This window comes from Olea europaea, unplaced genomic scaffold, assembly GCF_002742605.1.
Source record: "Olea europaea var. sylvestris unplaced genomic scaffold, O_europaea_v1 scaffold963, whole genome shotgun sequence".
NCBI classification, from domain to species: domain Eukaryota; kingdom Viridiplantae; phylum Streptophyta; class Magnoliopsida; order Lamiales; family Oleaceae; genus Olea; species Olea europaea.
In genome coordinates, this window is record NW_019268131.1 from 460,567 (window position 1) to 475,855 (window position 15,289).

At 36.5% G+C, this 15,289-nt stretch overlaps 1 protein-coding gene across 2 annotated transcripts in view; it reads left to right on the forward strand.

Annotated features, from left to right (window-relative positions):
* The window catches only part of LOC111392704 (serine/threonine-protein kinase Aurora-1-like), a 15,973-nt gene extending 806 nt beyond the window's left edge, over positions 1-15,167 (forward strand). The window contains exons 2-5 of one of the 2 annotated variants that reach the window (XM_023018103.1): positions 202-262; positions 14,290-14,386; positions 14,475-14,544; positions 14,789-15,167. In XM_023018103.1, the coding sequence (XP_022873871.1) occupies positions 14,327-14,386; positions 14,475-14,544; positions 14,789-14,910 (252 nt within the window). In that variant the 5' untranslated portion in view covers positions 202-262; positions 14,290-14,326 and the 3' untranslated portion in view covers positions 14,911-15,167. Of the gene's footprint in view, positions 1-201; positions 263-14,004; positions 14,158-14,289; positions 14,387-14,474; positions 14,545-14,788 lie in introns of those variants that run through there. The other variant, XM_023018104.1, reaches the window with a different exon arrangement.
* The last annotated feature ends 122 nt before the right edge of the window (positions 15,168-15,289 follow it).

The following is a 15,289-nucleotide window of genomic DNA, read 5'->3' on the forward strand; positions in this document are numbered from 1 at the left end:
TGTGGAAAAATTTTTTTTTTTTGTTTGGGTTGGTTTTTTTTTTTTTTTTTTTTTTTTTTTTCACCTGCTAGAGAAACAGAAAAAAATACTGCAATTTTAGAGTGTGTGTATACATTTGGCTTCCTATTATTATACTAGGGGAATTTTGACTTTTGATATCGTTTCCAATCTTCTTTGTTTTCTTTATCACTTTTTTTGCAGACATCTTCAGAATGCACAGCAGCAGAGAAGAAGAGGTGGAATCTCAATGACTTCGATATAGGCAAGCCTCTCGGTAGAGGAAAGTTTGGACATGTTTATCTCGCAAGGGAAAAGCGGCTCTGTGTTTTCCACTCCTTATTTGAGTTTGTTGTAATTTAGAGAAATAATCTGAAAGTAATTCATATATTTCAGTGTAGAAAATATAGGAAACTACCCAACAATATTTTGTAACAATCCACAGCTCTTACCTCTGAATTTAATGGATAAGAATAAATATTTCCTAACTAATTTACATCATATTTACTCCTAATAATCAGCCACTAAATATTCCATACAATCTGGCACTCCCACTTAAGCTGGTGAAAAATCTTCCATTCCCAGCTTGGAAATAATTTCAGGAACCCAGCGCTATTCAGCCCCTTGGAGAAAACATCTGCCAATTGACTCCCTGATGGCACATAAGACATACAAACTAGTCCTTCTTCCAGCTTCTCCTTAATGAAGTGTCTATCAATCTCAATATGTTTAGTCCTGTCATGTTGTACCGGTTTGTAAGCAAGGTTAATTTTGGATTTATTGTCACAGTATAATTTCATAGGTCCTCTTCACTTGATTTTCAAATCATCCATAATAATCTTTAACCGCAACAATTCACACAGTCCTTGAGCCATAGCCCTAAATTCGGATTCTACACCTGACCTTGCCACTAAATTTTGCTTTTTGCTCCTCCATGTCACTAAGTTACCACACAGAAATGTGCAATAGCCAGTTGTTCGTTTTCTATCTACTATAGATCCCACATAGCTTACATCTATGTATGCCTCGAGTGTGAGTTCATTATGCCTTCATTTGAATCTCATTTCATTAGATTCCATTATATTCAATTTTGCTCTATCCTATTTTCAACCACACAATCTTCCATAAAATAATATTACATGTAAATCGAAAACTTTTCATTCTTTTTTAACCACTCATTTAAAAAAAAAGAAACACTATTTCACCCATTTTCATTTCTAAAAAATGGGGGCCAAAATGGGTCTTCTTAATAGAACTCCTTTTCCCCGACTCTCCTTCAGGTAGTGTAGCACTCGGTAAACAACTTGTAGATGAGATTCCCTCGGATCATGCATAAATTGACTAATCATGTTAACTGAATAGGCGATGTCTGGTCGAGTATGAGCAAGATAGATGAGTTTCCCTACTAAACTTTGATACATCTCTCTATCAACTGTTGGTTCTTCTTTTGCTTCCCACAATTTTTGGTTAGGTTCAATAGGAGTAGCTACTGGTTTACATCCCAATACTTCTGCTGTGATATAAATATTCCTTGTCTTAAGTATTAAACTTCTCCAAGGAAGTGCTTTAGCCTCTCAAGCTCTTTTATTTCAAATTCTTTAGTTAAGCACTGTTTCATGTTTTGTTGCTCTCTCTCATCATCACTAGTGACAATAATATTGTAACATCCCGACCCCTAGTGGACCGGAACGCTACTTACTTTACTTAGCTTAATCGGTGGTTTAGTAACAAGTGTATACGTTTTAGCAGAAGTTTACATCTTCGGATAATAATTTAAATAACAATACTTCAAATACTTTAAACAAAAACACTGAATTATTTTTCAAAATAACAAAATGTAATTTATTTGAAGAAAATATAACTTGTTCTCGCATTCTGCGTTATTCAAAATTTTAAAAAAATAACATTGAAAAACATTTCATAAAAATAAATCAAAATCACTTATTCACCGGATTTCCATGAGCTCGTTGCATCACTCTCCATCTTCTCCTCCATCCATGCTCGAGGTAAAATTCCTTCAATCTGTAGAGATGAAATTAAACCCGTGAGTTGAAAAACTCAATAGGTGTCATAGGTGCATTCGTGATGAAGTTAAACATTTCAAAACATTAACTTTATAACTTTTCATACATGCCGTACCCGGAGTCACCATTTGACATGAAGGGGTATGCCGTACCCGAAAGCACCATTTGACATACGAACATTTCTTCAACATAGAGGGGTATGCGGTACCGGAGTACCATTTGACATACAAACATTAACATGAATCGAAACTTATAACTTAACACGATTAAACACATTGCACATCTACCTACCATTATTGATGCTTTTGAAAACTTGGATTGAAAATTTTGATGAAATTTGGACGTTGAAAGAAATGCACTCCTTGAATGTTTGAAAATCGTTGAGAATTGATGCTTAAAAACACTTCTTAAACTTCTAGAAAAAATAGTTTTCCTCCCTCTCTTTTTCTCTCTTAGAAACTCTTTCTTTAGTATGTAAAAGCTCTTGCTTTTTGTGTGAGAAAAAATGAGTGAAACGAGGTATCTATTTATAAGTAAATATCCCATAATTTAAAGCAAATGAAGGGTCAAATTTCATTTAAAAGAGAAAACATGGGTGCCATTTAAGTTTGAGGTTAAATACTTCAATTTAGTGGGGTTTTTATTGCCAAAAACGTGGGTGGCCCTTTGAGAAAATAATTGATGAAAATAAATATTTAAATTCTAGAGAAAAACGAGAATTTTCATTTCAGGCAGTTTCGGTCGACTGGTTGTAGTCCGGTTGACACTGCACAGTCTTTAGTGTTTCTATCATAACTTCTTCTCCAGATATCTGATTGAGGTAATTCAAAGTGCGTTGGAAAGCTAACTCAAAGAGCTACAACTTTTATTTAGATATCATTTTCCAAATCGAATGTTTCCTATGTCGAAAATGGGTCTCAAATGAGACTAAAAATCTGAAGTATACTTTAGTCATCCAATATTCATGTTTTAGTGCCACTAAAGTGTCTAGAATTATTTGGGGTTCTACATCCCCTACAGCTTAATTAAAATTTCGTTCTCGAAATTTACCTTCTGATTGGGCGAATAGTGTTGGATACTTGTCTTTGGCTTCTTCTTCTTTTTCCCAAGTGGCTTCTTCTACGCCGTGATAACTCCACTGTATCTTATCCAGCTGAATCCCTTTATTCCTTAGTTTATGCACTTTTCGATTCAATATCTTGATCGGTAGTTCCTCGTACGACAAATCTTTCTGTACCTCCAAGTTTTGATAACTCATTACATGATTAGGATCATATACATACTTCTTTATCATTGATATATGGAACACATTGTGCACTGCCAATAATTCAGGTGGCAAATCTAGTCGGTAAGCCACATTTTCGACTCTATCAAGTATCTCGAAAGGTCCAATATACCGGGGACGTAGCTTGCCTTTCTTTCCAAATCTAAGTACACCTTTCATCGGTGCTACTTTCAGAAACACTTTATCTCCAACTTGGAATTCTAAATCCTTCCTCCTTATATCTGCATAGGTCTTTTGTCGATCATGTGCTGTCTGTATTCTTGCACGAATTTTATCGATTACCTCGACCGTCCTTTCAACTATTTCTGGTCCCAAAACTCTCTTCTCTCCGACTTCATCCCAATGAACAGGGGATCTACATCTTCTACCATAGAGAGTTTCGTATGGTGTCATTCCAATAGTTGTTTGGAAACTGTTATTATAAGCGAACTCTACTAGAGGTAAGTATGACTCCCAATTACCTCCTAGATCCAAAACACATGTTCTCAGCATGTCTTCTAAAGTTTGGATGGTCCTTTCAGACTGACCATCGGACTGAGGGTGATATGCTGTACTAAAGTTCAACTTCGTTCCCATAGCTCCTCGTAGACTTTTTCAAAATTTGGACGTGAACCTTGGGTCTCTGTCAGACACAATGGATACAGGTACACCGTGTAATCTCACAATCTCTTTAATGTACAACTGTGCCAATTGGTCTAAACTGAATGTCATTTTCACTGGAAGAAAATGAGCTGACTTCGTTAGTCGATCCACTACTACCCATATAGCATTATTTTCTCTTGCTGACTTCGGGAATCCAACCACAAAGTCCATCGTGATATTTTTTCCATTTCCATTCAGGTATATCTAGTGGATTTAACAGTCCAGCTGGTTTTTGGTATTCTTCCTTAACCTGTTGACATACCATGCACTTCTGCACGTACAGCCCTATACTTCTTTTCATATTTCTCCACCAAACTGTATCTCGAAGATCTCGATATATTTTCATACCACTGGGATGTGCGGTGTACGGGGTGGAATGAACTTCTTTCAATATCTCGTTTATCAAGGCTTCATCCTTAGGCACGCAAATTCTCCCTCTAAATATCAGTGCTTGATCCTTAGCTACTCCAAAGTCCTTTTTCTTATCGGTACCAACTTCATTCTTAATTTTCTGCAAAAATGAATCTTTATTTTGTGCTTTTATAATTCGATCTCTAAGAGTAGGTCAAATTATTAAAGCTGCTAGACGAACAGTGACTTGTGTGGTAACCACTTCGATCTGCAACTTTTCCAAATCCTTAACTAACTCCACTTGAGAGGTGGGTAGTGACGTCAATTGTCCCATGGATTTCCTACTTAGAGCGTCGGCCACAACATTAGTCTTACTCGGATGGTAGTGAATAGTGCAGTCGTAATCGTTCACCAATTCCAACTATCGTCTTTGTCACATATTCAATTCCTTCTGTGTGAAGAAATACTTGAGACTTTTGTGATCTGTGTAGATATCACACTTCCGTCCATACAAGTAGTGTCGCCATATCTTCAAAGCGTGTACTACCGCTGCAAGTTCTAAATCATGCGCCGGGTAGTTCTGCTCATGTTTCTTCAATTGTCTTGAAGCATAGGCTATCACTTTTCCATTCTGCATTAGTACACATCCCAATCCTCGCTTGGATGCGTTGCTATATATAACAAACCCTTCTGTACCTTCAGGTATTGTTAATACAGGTGTTGATATCAACTTCTGCTTAAGTTCTTGGAAACTTTGTTCGCATTTTTCCGTCCATTGAAATTTTACTCCCTTCCTTATAAGCTGCATCATTGGTCCAGCTATTTTAGAGAATCCTTCTATGAATCTCCTATAATATCCAGCCAATCCTAGAAAACTCCGTACTTCGCCAGCATTTGTTGGTGTTTTCCAGTTGGTTACTGCTTCTACTTTTGCTGGATCTACTTCAATCCCTTGGGCAGTAACTACATGTCCAAGAAATCGAACTCGTTCAAGCCAAAACTAGCACTTCTTGAATTTGGCATACAACTTCTCCTTGCGTAATACCTCTAAGGCTATTCTCAAGTGCTCTTCATGTTGCTCCTTACTCTTGGAATATATCAGAATGTCATCGATGAAAACTATGACAAACTTATCCCAGTATTGATGAAACACTCGATTCATCAGGTCCATGAACACTGCAGGTGCATTGGTTAGCCCAAACGGCATCACCGTAAACTCGTAGTGTCCATATCGAGTTCTAAAAGCTGTCTTAGGTATATCATTTGTCTCTACTTTCAGTTGATGGTATCCCGATCGTAAGTCGATCTTGAAAAATACCTTAGCTCCTTTCAGTTGATCTAACAGATCCTCGATCCTCAGGAGTGGGTACTTATTCTTGATGGTTAATCGATTTATCTCCCTATAATATATGCACATCCTCATGTTTCCATCTTTCTTCTTTACAAATAACACCGGCGCACCCCATGGAGATACGTTTGGTCGTATGAAACCCATATTTAGGAGTTCTTGCAACTACTTCTTTAATTCTTGTAGTTCTTTTGGGGCCATTCGGTATGGGGCCTTAGATATTAGTGCCGCCCCGGGAATTAGGTCTATGGTGAATTCCACTTGTCTATAGGGTGGAATACCAGATAGATCTTCTGGAGACACATCTACGAATTCCCGTACTACTGGTACATCTTCAACCCTTATCGTTTCTTATTTGCCTCCTGAGATACTTACTAAATATCTTTGACATGTTTCTTTTCTTAACATTTTCTAAGCTTGTAAAGCCGATACTAGTCGAATAAGGGGTTTCGTCTTCATTCCAAGGAACGAAAATGGTTCCTCTCCTGGTTTTTGAAATGATACTTCAATTTTATTATATCGGATGGTGGCGTAATTACAACATAACCAATCCATGCCTAGTATTACATCAAAATCCTTCATTTCTATCATGTATAGGTTCGCTTCCATTGGTTTTCCCTTAACTTCGATACTTACTGACTTGGCTATTCTATCAGTATTCAAAGGGTTGCCCGAAGGAATACTAACTTCTAATGTACCTTCCAACTTATCACAGGTAATACTAGCTTTAGCCATAAAAATTGTCGATACAAAGGAGTGTGACAGTTGACTATGTTGCTCGACGCTAGTCTTCTGGTACCAGATAGCATGAGCTCTTTCCAGCATTTCACGATATGAGGTGAAACAATGGGACATAAGTATCATGCTTATATCTGGGTTCAACCCTTGTTCAAACCTCCTGACTTTCTTATCTTCCGTATCTACCAAATGTGGAGCATACTTTGAAAATTGGTCAAACTTCCTTTCATACTCAGTCAGAAGCATAGTCTTTTGCTTGAGTTGGAGGAATTCACTTTCTTTGTGATCCCTCAAGGACTGGGGAAAGTACTTGTCCATTACTTCCCCTTTGAATTGCTCCCAAGTCAATTCTGCTTGTTGCTCAGGGGTCCTTGTCCTTGACATTGAGTCCCACCAGTGACTTGCATCACCGGAGAACGTAAACTCAGCACACTGGACTTTCTAAGCGTCCGTGCACCCTATCAATCGGAATATACGCTCCAACTTGCGAAGCCACTCCTCGGCTGCAAGTGGATCAGCTGCTCCGTTGAAGGTAGGGGGCTTGTGCCTTCGAAATTGCTTGACCACTGAAGCATGGTTTGGAATATTAGGAGCTAGTGGTAGGGGTCGAGCTTGGTTCGGGTTTTGCCTGCTTAGGTCTTGAACCGCTCGGAGGAGGTCTCTTATCAAGTTTTGGTTTGCGCGGGCCATTTCCTTTAGACAAAATATATGGTTCTTATTAGTTTCATTCTTCGAATACTAAAACAAAGAAAATAGTATTTTATTTCTTGACATAAGAGAAGCTATTATAAGGATTTAAATCTAATCCCTATAAGTTCTACGGATCTTCTTTGGTGGAGCTTCATCTTCGGAAGAGTCTTCCGCCTCAGGTCCAGACTCTATGTCCATCTCAACCTGTGGCTCAAGCTTAGGATCATTCTCTAAATCATCCTTGGGTTCTTCTTCGGGATCTTCTTCCTCAGCCAAAGGTTCCTCCTGAAGCTCCTCATGGATTACATCATTCCACAAATCAATCAGGGCATGGCAATACCTCTCAAACTCGAACAGATTTAGGTTGCCTTCTAACATTTCATCTCTAACCGTGACTCCCATTGAAGTGGGAGGGAGTGTGTGAGGTTATTAATGGCCTCAATATGCGTGATCTCCATTTCAGCATTAATCGCCATCATTCATCTCTCATAGATGTCACACACATGTTCGCTAAGCGGTCGGATCGGATCAGTTACATAGTTTTCATAGGAATGGATAGCAATTCTACGGTTCAATACTTCTCTATATGCCCTAGCTGTTCTATGAGCCATATCTGTTGCATTTTCACATACATCATACTTTTTCTTTGCTTAAAGAAAACATGCAAATATTTAAATTTTCATATCATGCAATTTCCTTTAAGCCCTTAACTTTTGCCCAAGTCCATTACATATCTTTAAATAACACATCTCTAAATCATATCAAAGCATCATAATATAAGCATAATCATTAACTTTAAACACGAACATACCTGGGCCATAGGATGAGATTGATGGATGGATGCACGATGCCATGAATACCTTAAACTTTTCATTTTCCTTTTATTTTTAAAAAAGAAAACATACTTGGTCTACAGAACCGGCTAAACCTTGCTCTGATACCACGCTGTAACACCCCAACCCCTAGTGGACTGGAACGCTATTTACTTTACTTAGCTTAATCGGTAGTTTAGTAACAAGTGTATACGTTTTAGCGAAAGTTTACATCTTCGGATAATAATTTAAATAACAATACTTCAAATACTTTAAACAAAAATACTGAATCATTTTTCAAAACAACAAAATGTAATTTATTTGAAGAAAACATAACTTGTTTTCGCATTTTGTGTTATTCAAAATTTTAAAGAAATAATATTGGAAAACATTTCATAAAAATAAATCCAAATCACTTATTTACCGGATTTTCATGGGCTCGTTGCATCACTCTCCATCTTCTCTTCCATCCATGCCCGAAGTAGAATTCCTTCAATCTGTAGAGATGGGATTAAACCCGTAAGTTGAAAAAGTGTCATAGGTGCATTCGTGATCAAGCTATACATTTCAAAACATTAACTTTATAACTTTTCATACATGCCGTACCCGGAGACACCATTTGACATGAAGGGGTATGCCGTACCCGAGGGCACCATTTGACATACGAACATTTCTTCAACATAAAGGGGTATGTCGTACCGGAGTACCATTTGACATACAACCATTAACATAGAGATCATGCCGTACCGGAGTACGATTTGACATACAAACATTAACATGAATCGAAACTTATAACTTAACACGATTAAACACATTGCACCTCTACCTGCCTTGATTGATGCTTTTGAAACTTTGAAAATTTGGATTGAAGTTTTCGATGAAACTTGGACGTTGAAAGAAATGCACTCCTTGGATGTTTGAAAATCGTTGGGAATTGATGCTTGAAAACACTTCTTAAATTTCTTGGAAAAATAGTTTTCCTCCCTCTCTTTTTCTCTCTTGGAAACTCTTTTTTTAGTATGTAAAAGCTCTTGCTTTTGGTGTGAGAAAAAATAAGTGAAACGAGGTCTCTATTTATAGGTAAATATCTCATAACTTAAAGCAAATGAAGGGTCAAATTTCATTTAAGAGAGAAAACATGGGTGTTATTTAAGTTTGAGATTAAATGCTTCAATTTAGTGGGGTTTTTATTGCCAAAAACGTGGGTGGCCCTTTGAGAAAATAATTGATGAAAATAAATATTTAAATTCTAGAGAAAAATGAAAATTTTCATTTTAGGCAGTTTCGGTCGACTGGTTGTAGTCGGGTTGACACTGCACAGCTTTCAGTATTTCTATCATAACTTTTTCTCCTGATGTTCGATTGAGATAATTCAAAGTGCATTGGAAAGCTAACTCAAAGAGTTACAACTTTTATTTAGATATCATTTTCCAAATCGAATGTTTTCTATGTCGAAAATGGGTCTCAAATGAGATTAAAAATCTGAAGTATACTTTAGTCATCCAATATTCATGTCTTAGTACTACTAAGGTATCTAGAATTATTTGGGGTTATACAAATATCATCAACATACACTAAGAGAGCTATCACTCCTCCTGAGGCCGAATGTTTAATGAAAAGAGTATGATTTCCTTGACTTTATTTATATCTAGTTGCTTTGATCACTCTAGCAAACCTTCTAAACCATGATCTAGGTGATTGTTTACGCCCATATAGAGCTTTTCTCAGTCTACACACACCTTTTTGCCTATCTTCTCCCCTTCAAAACCCAGTGGAATGCTCATGTAGATCTCTTCTTCGAAGTCCCCATATAAAAACGCATTCTTCACGTCATATTGTTGAAATTGCCGATTAAAGTGAGCTGCTAAAGATAAAAAACAATATTCCGATTCTGTTTATCTTCACTACTGGAGCAAATGTCTCCTAATAATCTACTTCGTATGTCTAAGTATATTCCTTAGCAACCAGCCTTGCTTATAAATCTCTTAAGTGAGTCATCAGCTTTGTATTTCACAGTATAAACCCATTTACAACCAATGAGGTTATTCCCATTTGGCTTGTCAACAATCTTCCATGTCTTGTTTCTCTCTGGTGCATCCATCTCCTATCTCATAGCATTCCTGCATTCTTCTTTTGATAATGCTTCAAATAAATTGTTGGGAATAGAGATAGTGTTTAGACTAACAATAAAATTCCTTTGAAGTGGTGAAAACCGATTAAGTGATACATAGTGGGATAGTGGATATATTGGTTACTTTGTACATTCTCTGGTACCTTTTTTAATAGCAATAGGAACATCAAAGTTTAGCAGGGCCTGAGTTGGCAGCTTGGACTTGTTTCAGGTTTGGAATGACTTGTTTTCTTTGTTGGTTAATTGATAAACCTGAGAAAATCTCATGGAGTCATAAGGATGGGTAGACACTGGTATAGCCACAGGTTCATTTGAAGGTGGAGTAGAGTCTTGACTAGTGGTGGACTATTTGCCTTTAGTGGTGGATTGATATTCACTATCTTCTTTAAGTAACTTCTCATCCTGAAGATGCGACTCTGAGAAGAATGGTTATGTTCAACAAATATGACATCTATACAGGTATAATATTTTTTAGAGGATGGATGGTAGTGTTACCCTTTTTATGGAAGATGAGTAGTCGAGAAACACACACTTAATTGCTCTAGGGTCTAATTTCCTTCTATTTTGGTTATGAATGTGGACAAAGGAGGTACAACCAAAAACTCTAGGTAGAAGGCCATTTGATGTTCTAAAATGCGGGTAGAATTGAGTGAGAGTTTCCATAGGAGTTCTATAGTCCGTCCAACACTCGGGAAAGTAGCCTATTGATCATGTAAGTTGCAGTTACGATAGCTTCTCCCTAATATGATTTTAGAACATTTCCATGAAATAATAGTGCCCAGGTTGCATTAAGTAAATGACTATTTTTCCTCTCTGTTACCCCATTTTATTGTGATGTATTGACACAGGAAGATTCATGAATAATCCCCTCTTTTTGAAAATATGATGATAAACTTTGATTGAAATAATCCCTTGCATTGTCTGATCTAAAAGTTTTTAATTTTTAACCCAAATTGGTTTTGAATCATAGAATGAAAATTAGGGATATGTTACACTCACATTAGATTTTTACTTAAGTAGGAATAGTCATGTAACCCTAGTACAATCATCAATTAGGGAAACAAACCACTGAGACCCTGAAATGTTGGGAATTGTGGATGGTCCCTAGATGTCACTATGACCCCCAGATGTCACTATAAACCAAATCAAATGGATGAGACACGTGGATGTCTTGCAATCTCACAAACATTACAATGAAAATCACTAAATTCCCAACCTTTACCATTTTATCTAAGACTCTAAAAGACGGATGACCAAGGCGGAAATGGTGAAGCCAAATGGTATCTTTATTAGACGAACTAAGAAATGATGAAGACGCTTTATTCATGACCTTCTCCGAAGCATTTGGTGTTGCAAGATAGTAAAGTCCATTCCTTTCCTTAGCAAGTCCAATCTTCCTCCTCGAACACTGATCCTGAAAAGCACAGTAAGACGGATAAAAAATTGCATAACATTTGAGATCTTTTGTAAGCTTTTGAATGGAGACAAGACTTGTTGATAATTTTGGTACGTGAAGGACATCTCTAAGGATAAGTGAGGGTGTTACATAGATATCACCTATTCCTGCAACCATAGTTAGGGGGCCATTTGCTACAACAATCTTTCTATCACTCGGACAATGAGTGTAGGTGCTAAAATGTTGTGAGGTGTGCGTCATGTGATCAGTGGCCCCTAAGTCTATTATCCAAGAGTTGACAAAACTTTTATCTGAGGTATGCAATTCAAATGAAAATGGAGGCTTAGTTGAGGGTGCCAATGAACACATACTAGATGGTTTCTCGAGTGATCCTAACAAACTTCGAATTTTAGCAACTTTCTTACTATTGAATCCACCCTTCTCCTCAGTTTTATCTAGTTGCTTGGTCGGATAAGCCTGGAATCTGGGCTGACCTCCACGGTTTCCCCACTCTCGGCCCAAGGTTGATGGTTTGCCGTGTAATTTCCAGCAACGTTCCTTCATATGCCTAGGCTTCTTACAGAAAGTGCACCATAAGTCGTCTTTGTTGGCTTTCCACTGGTTGTCTTTATGGGAAGCTGGACAAGTCTACCTTTCCTCTTTCTCGGTTTTGATGTTCAGTTTTGGTCACCAAAGCTGATCCCCCTACTGCTCGTGGCTCCAACATCACACCCCGTCTACTTTCTTCTGCCCGAATTAAAGAAATAGTCTCCTCCAATGAAGATGTTTCTTCCTTGCTGAGTATTTGAACTTTAACCTGATCAAATTCTGGATTGAGCCCCGCCAAAAAATCATAGACCCCATCCTTTTCCATAAAATTCTTCAAAATGGCAGCATCTTCTAAGCATTTCATCTTGAACACCCAATAGTGATCCAACCTGTTGCCATAGATTTTTTAGAATATTCCAATATTCTGTCACAGTTTTGGCCCCTCGTTTGGTTGCACCGGTTTTTGTCTTAATCTCGTACACTTGGGCTGCATCACAAGCTTTAAAGTAGGTTCTATGAATAGAATCCCATATCTCTTTTGCCGTTGTCAGGAACATGCAAGTATCACCACTAATGGCTGGATCCATTGAGTCCCACAGCTATGACATGATCCAATAGTCAGCTTCATCCCATGCTTCAAAAGTTGGCTCTTCCTCTTTAGGTTCGGTTCCGAGAATGTGATCGAGTCTCCCTTTGCCCTTCAGATATGTTCTAACAAATTGAGACATTTGAGATAGTTTTTCTCATTTAATCTACACGTAGGACGAATATTTTGTAGATCTCCAGTCATGTTAATCAAGTTGAATTCCTTCGATTGATCAGTAACAACATGTGAGGCAGTGGCTTCCATAATAGACATGACGAAACACGTTCAAATGAACGGATGAAACCCGCAGCGATGAATGGACGCTGAGACAAAAGAAAAAACAAAACGCAGCAATGAAGGCTGAAAAACTGAAGCCCAAGAGACCTAATTTAGGCTCTGATACCATGTTGTAATTTAGAGAATTAATCTGAAAGTAATTCATATATTTTCAGTGTAAATAATACAGCATATATATAGACTATTCTAGGAGAATAGGAAACTACCCAACAATATTTTGTAACAACCCGCAGCTCTTATCTCTTAATTTAAGGGATGAGAATAAATCTTTCCTAACTAATTTACATCATATTTACTCCTAATAATCGGCCACTAATTTATTCCATACGAGAGTTGTATAATTTTTTTATTCTTTGAAATAGCCTTTCCGTGTTTTGAATATGATGTCTCTTTCGAAACTTTATATGGCATGAGCTGATTTAAAGAGATTTAAGTTTTATCGACCTCTATTAAATTTAAAAGAAATAAAATGATTTACAGGGATGTTCATATTATAGATAAACACCCATCTTTAAGTCTCTCAAGTCTTATCTAAAATTCCCTAAGTAGCACCAACTTTCATATCTGATCCATGAGGAATTAGTGGCTCTAGTGTCATCATTCAGAAGCTGAAGATGGTAACTAGTATTATAATTAATTTATATGAAACAAAGACTTAAAGATTTAACTTCTATTGATAGCTCAAGATAGTAATTAGTATTTTAGTTATAAAAAGAGAGATTAAGATGAACTAGTATCAATTATGTTTACCAAATTTAATGAAAATACAATTGATTGCAGAAGATTTTTTATTTATTATTATTATTATTATTATTATTATTATTATTATTATTATTATTATTTTGCGCCTGTCAAATATATTTTTTCGATTTTCATTCAAACAGAGTAATCAGATTGTGGCACTGAAGGTGCTGTTTAAAAGCGAAGTGAAACAGTCTCAGGTTGACTACGCCGTGAAATTGGAATTCAAAGCCATCTTCGACATCCTAACATACTACTACTCTATGGTTATTTTTATGACCCGGTGTGTTTGAGTTTGTCTGGTTTGTATTAAGAAGAAAATTTTATGTTGGGCTAATCTATATCACAATAATTGTAGAAACGAGTTTTTTTTTTTTTTTTTTTTTTTTTTTTTTTTTTTTTTTTTTTTTTTTTGTCTGGTTTATATTAGAAGAAAATTTTACGTTGGACTAATCTATATCACAATAATTGCATAAACGAGTTTATTTGATCTTGGAGTATGCTGCCAAAGGAGAACTATATAAGGAGCTGCAGAAATGTAAATATTTTAGTGAAAGACGCTCTGCTACCGTAAGTCCTTTCACTGTTTCCAGTGCTTTTCCTCCTAAAACTCATCCATGAATCTTTAATTCTTAATAGTCTTCATACATTTTTTGAGCTTAAGACTGACTAGAAGTCAAATATTTTATGGGACGTGAACAGTATGTTGCATCATTAGCTAGAGCACTCATCTATTGTCATGGAAGGCATGTGGATTCATAGAGATATTAAACCAGAGAACCTTTTGGTTGGAGCGCAGGTATTTATCGGCATTTATTTGTTAGTCTTGTATGTTTCTTAGTGAAAGTACTAAAGATTTTGCTCACAACATTGTATTAAATTGTCAGGGTGAGCTCAAAATTGCAGATTTTGGTTGGTCGGTGCACTCATTTAACCGCAGGCGAACACCGGAGATGGGTGTGCTTATTTACTACTTGGAATTTGATTGTCGAATATTACATCTATGCATGATTCATTCAGACTACAAATACTGACTTATTTCTCATTTGTGAAATGGATTCTTGAGCTCTATTATTCTTAGTTTATAGTTACCTAAGGAGTAGTAATTTCACGAACCAAATTTTGATAAATAAACATGCTTATCCATTGTTTCCGGGTTGCTTATTATTTATTTACCAAAAATCAAATGTTAAACTTGCAGTTGAGAGTGTGAAGCATGATGCAGATGTGGACATATGGAGCCTTGGTGTTTTGTGCTACGAGTTTCTTTATGGGGTGCCTCCATTTGAAGCAAAAGAGCACGCAGACACGTATAGAAGGTAAATGTTGCTATCTTTGGTTGGCGATTTTATCAATAGCCCGAGTACATGGATTAAAGAAACTGAATGAGCTACATACCAAATTATTTGATCAATAGAATGCAAATAAGTAATTTTTCCAGCAAATGATAGTCATAGAAATAATGTTTTCATCAAAGTTGAGCAATATTATCCGAGCCAGATAATCAGACAAATACCAAACTTAGCCCTTGTTTGATACTTATTTTTCTCAAAATACATTTTTTCTCTCTCTTCTTTTCAACCAAACATTTTTCAATAAAATAATATTACACGTAAAACTGAAATTTTTTCTTATTTCTTAACCACACATTTTTAATCAATTAACTATTTCAAAATGCATTCTTCCTAAAAAAAAAAAAAAA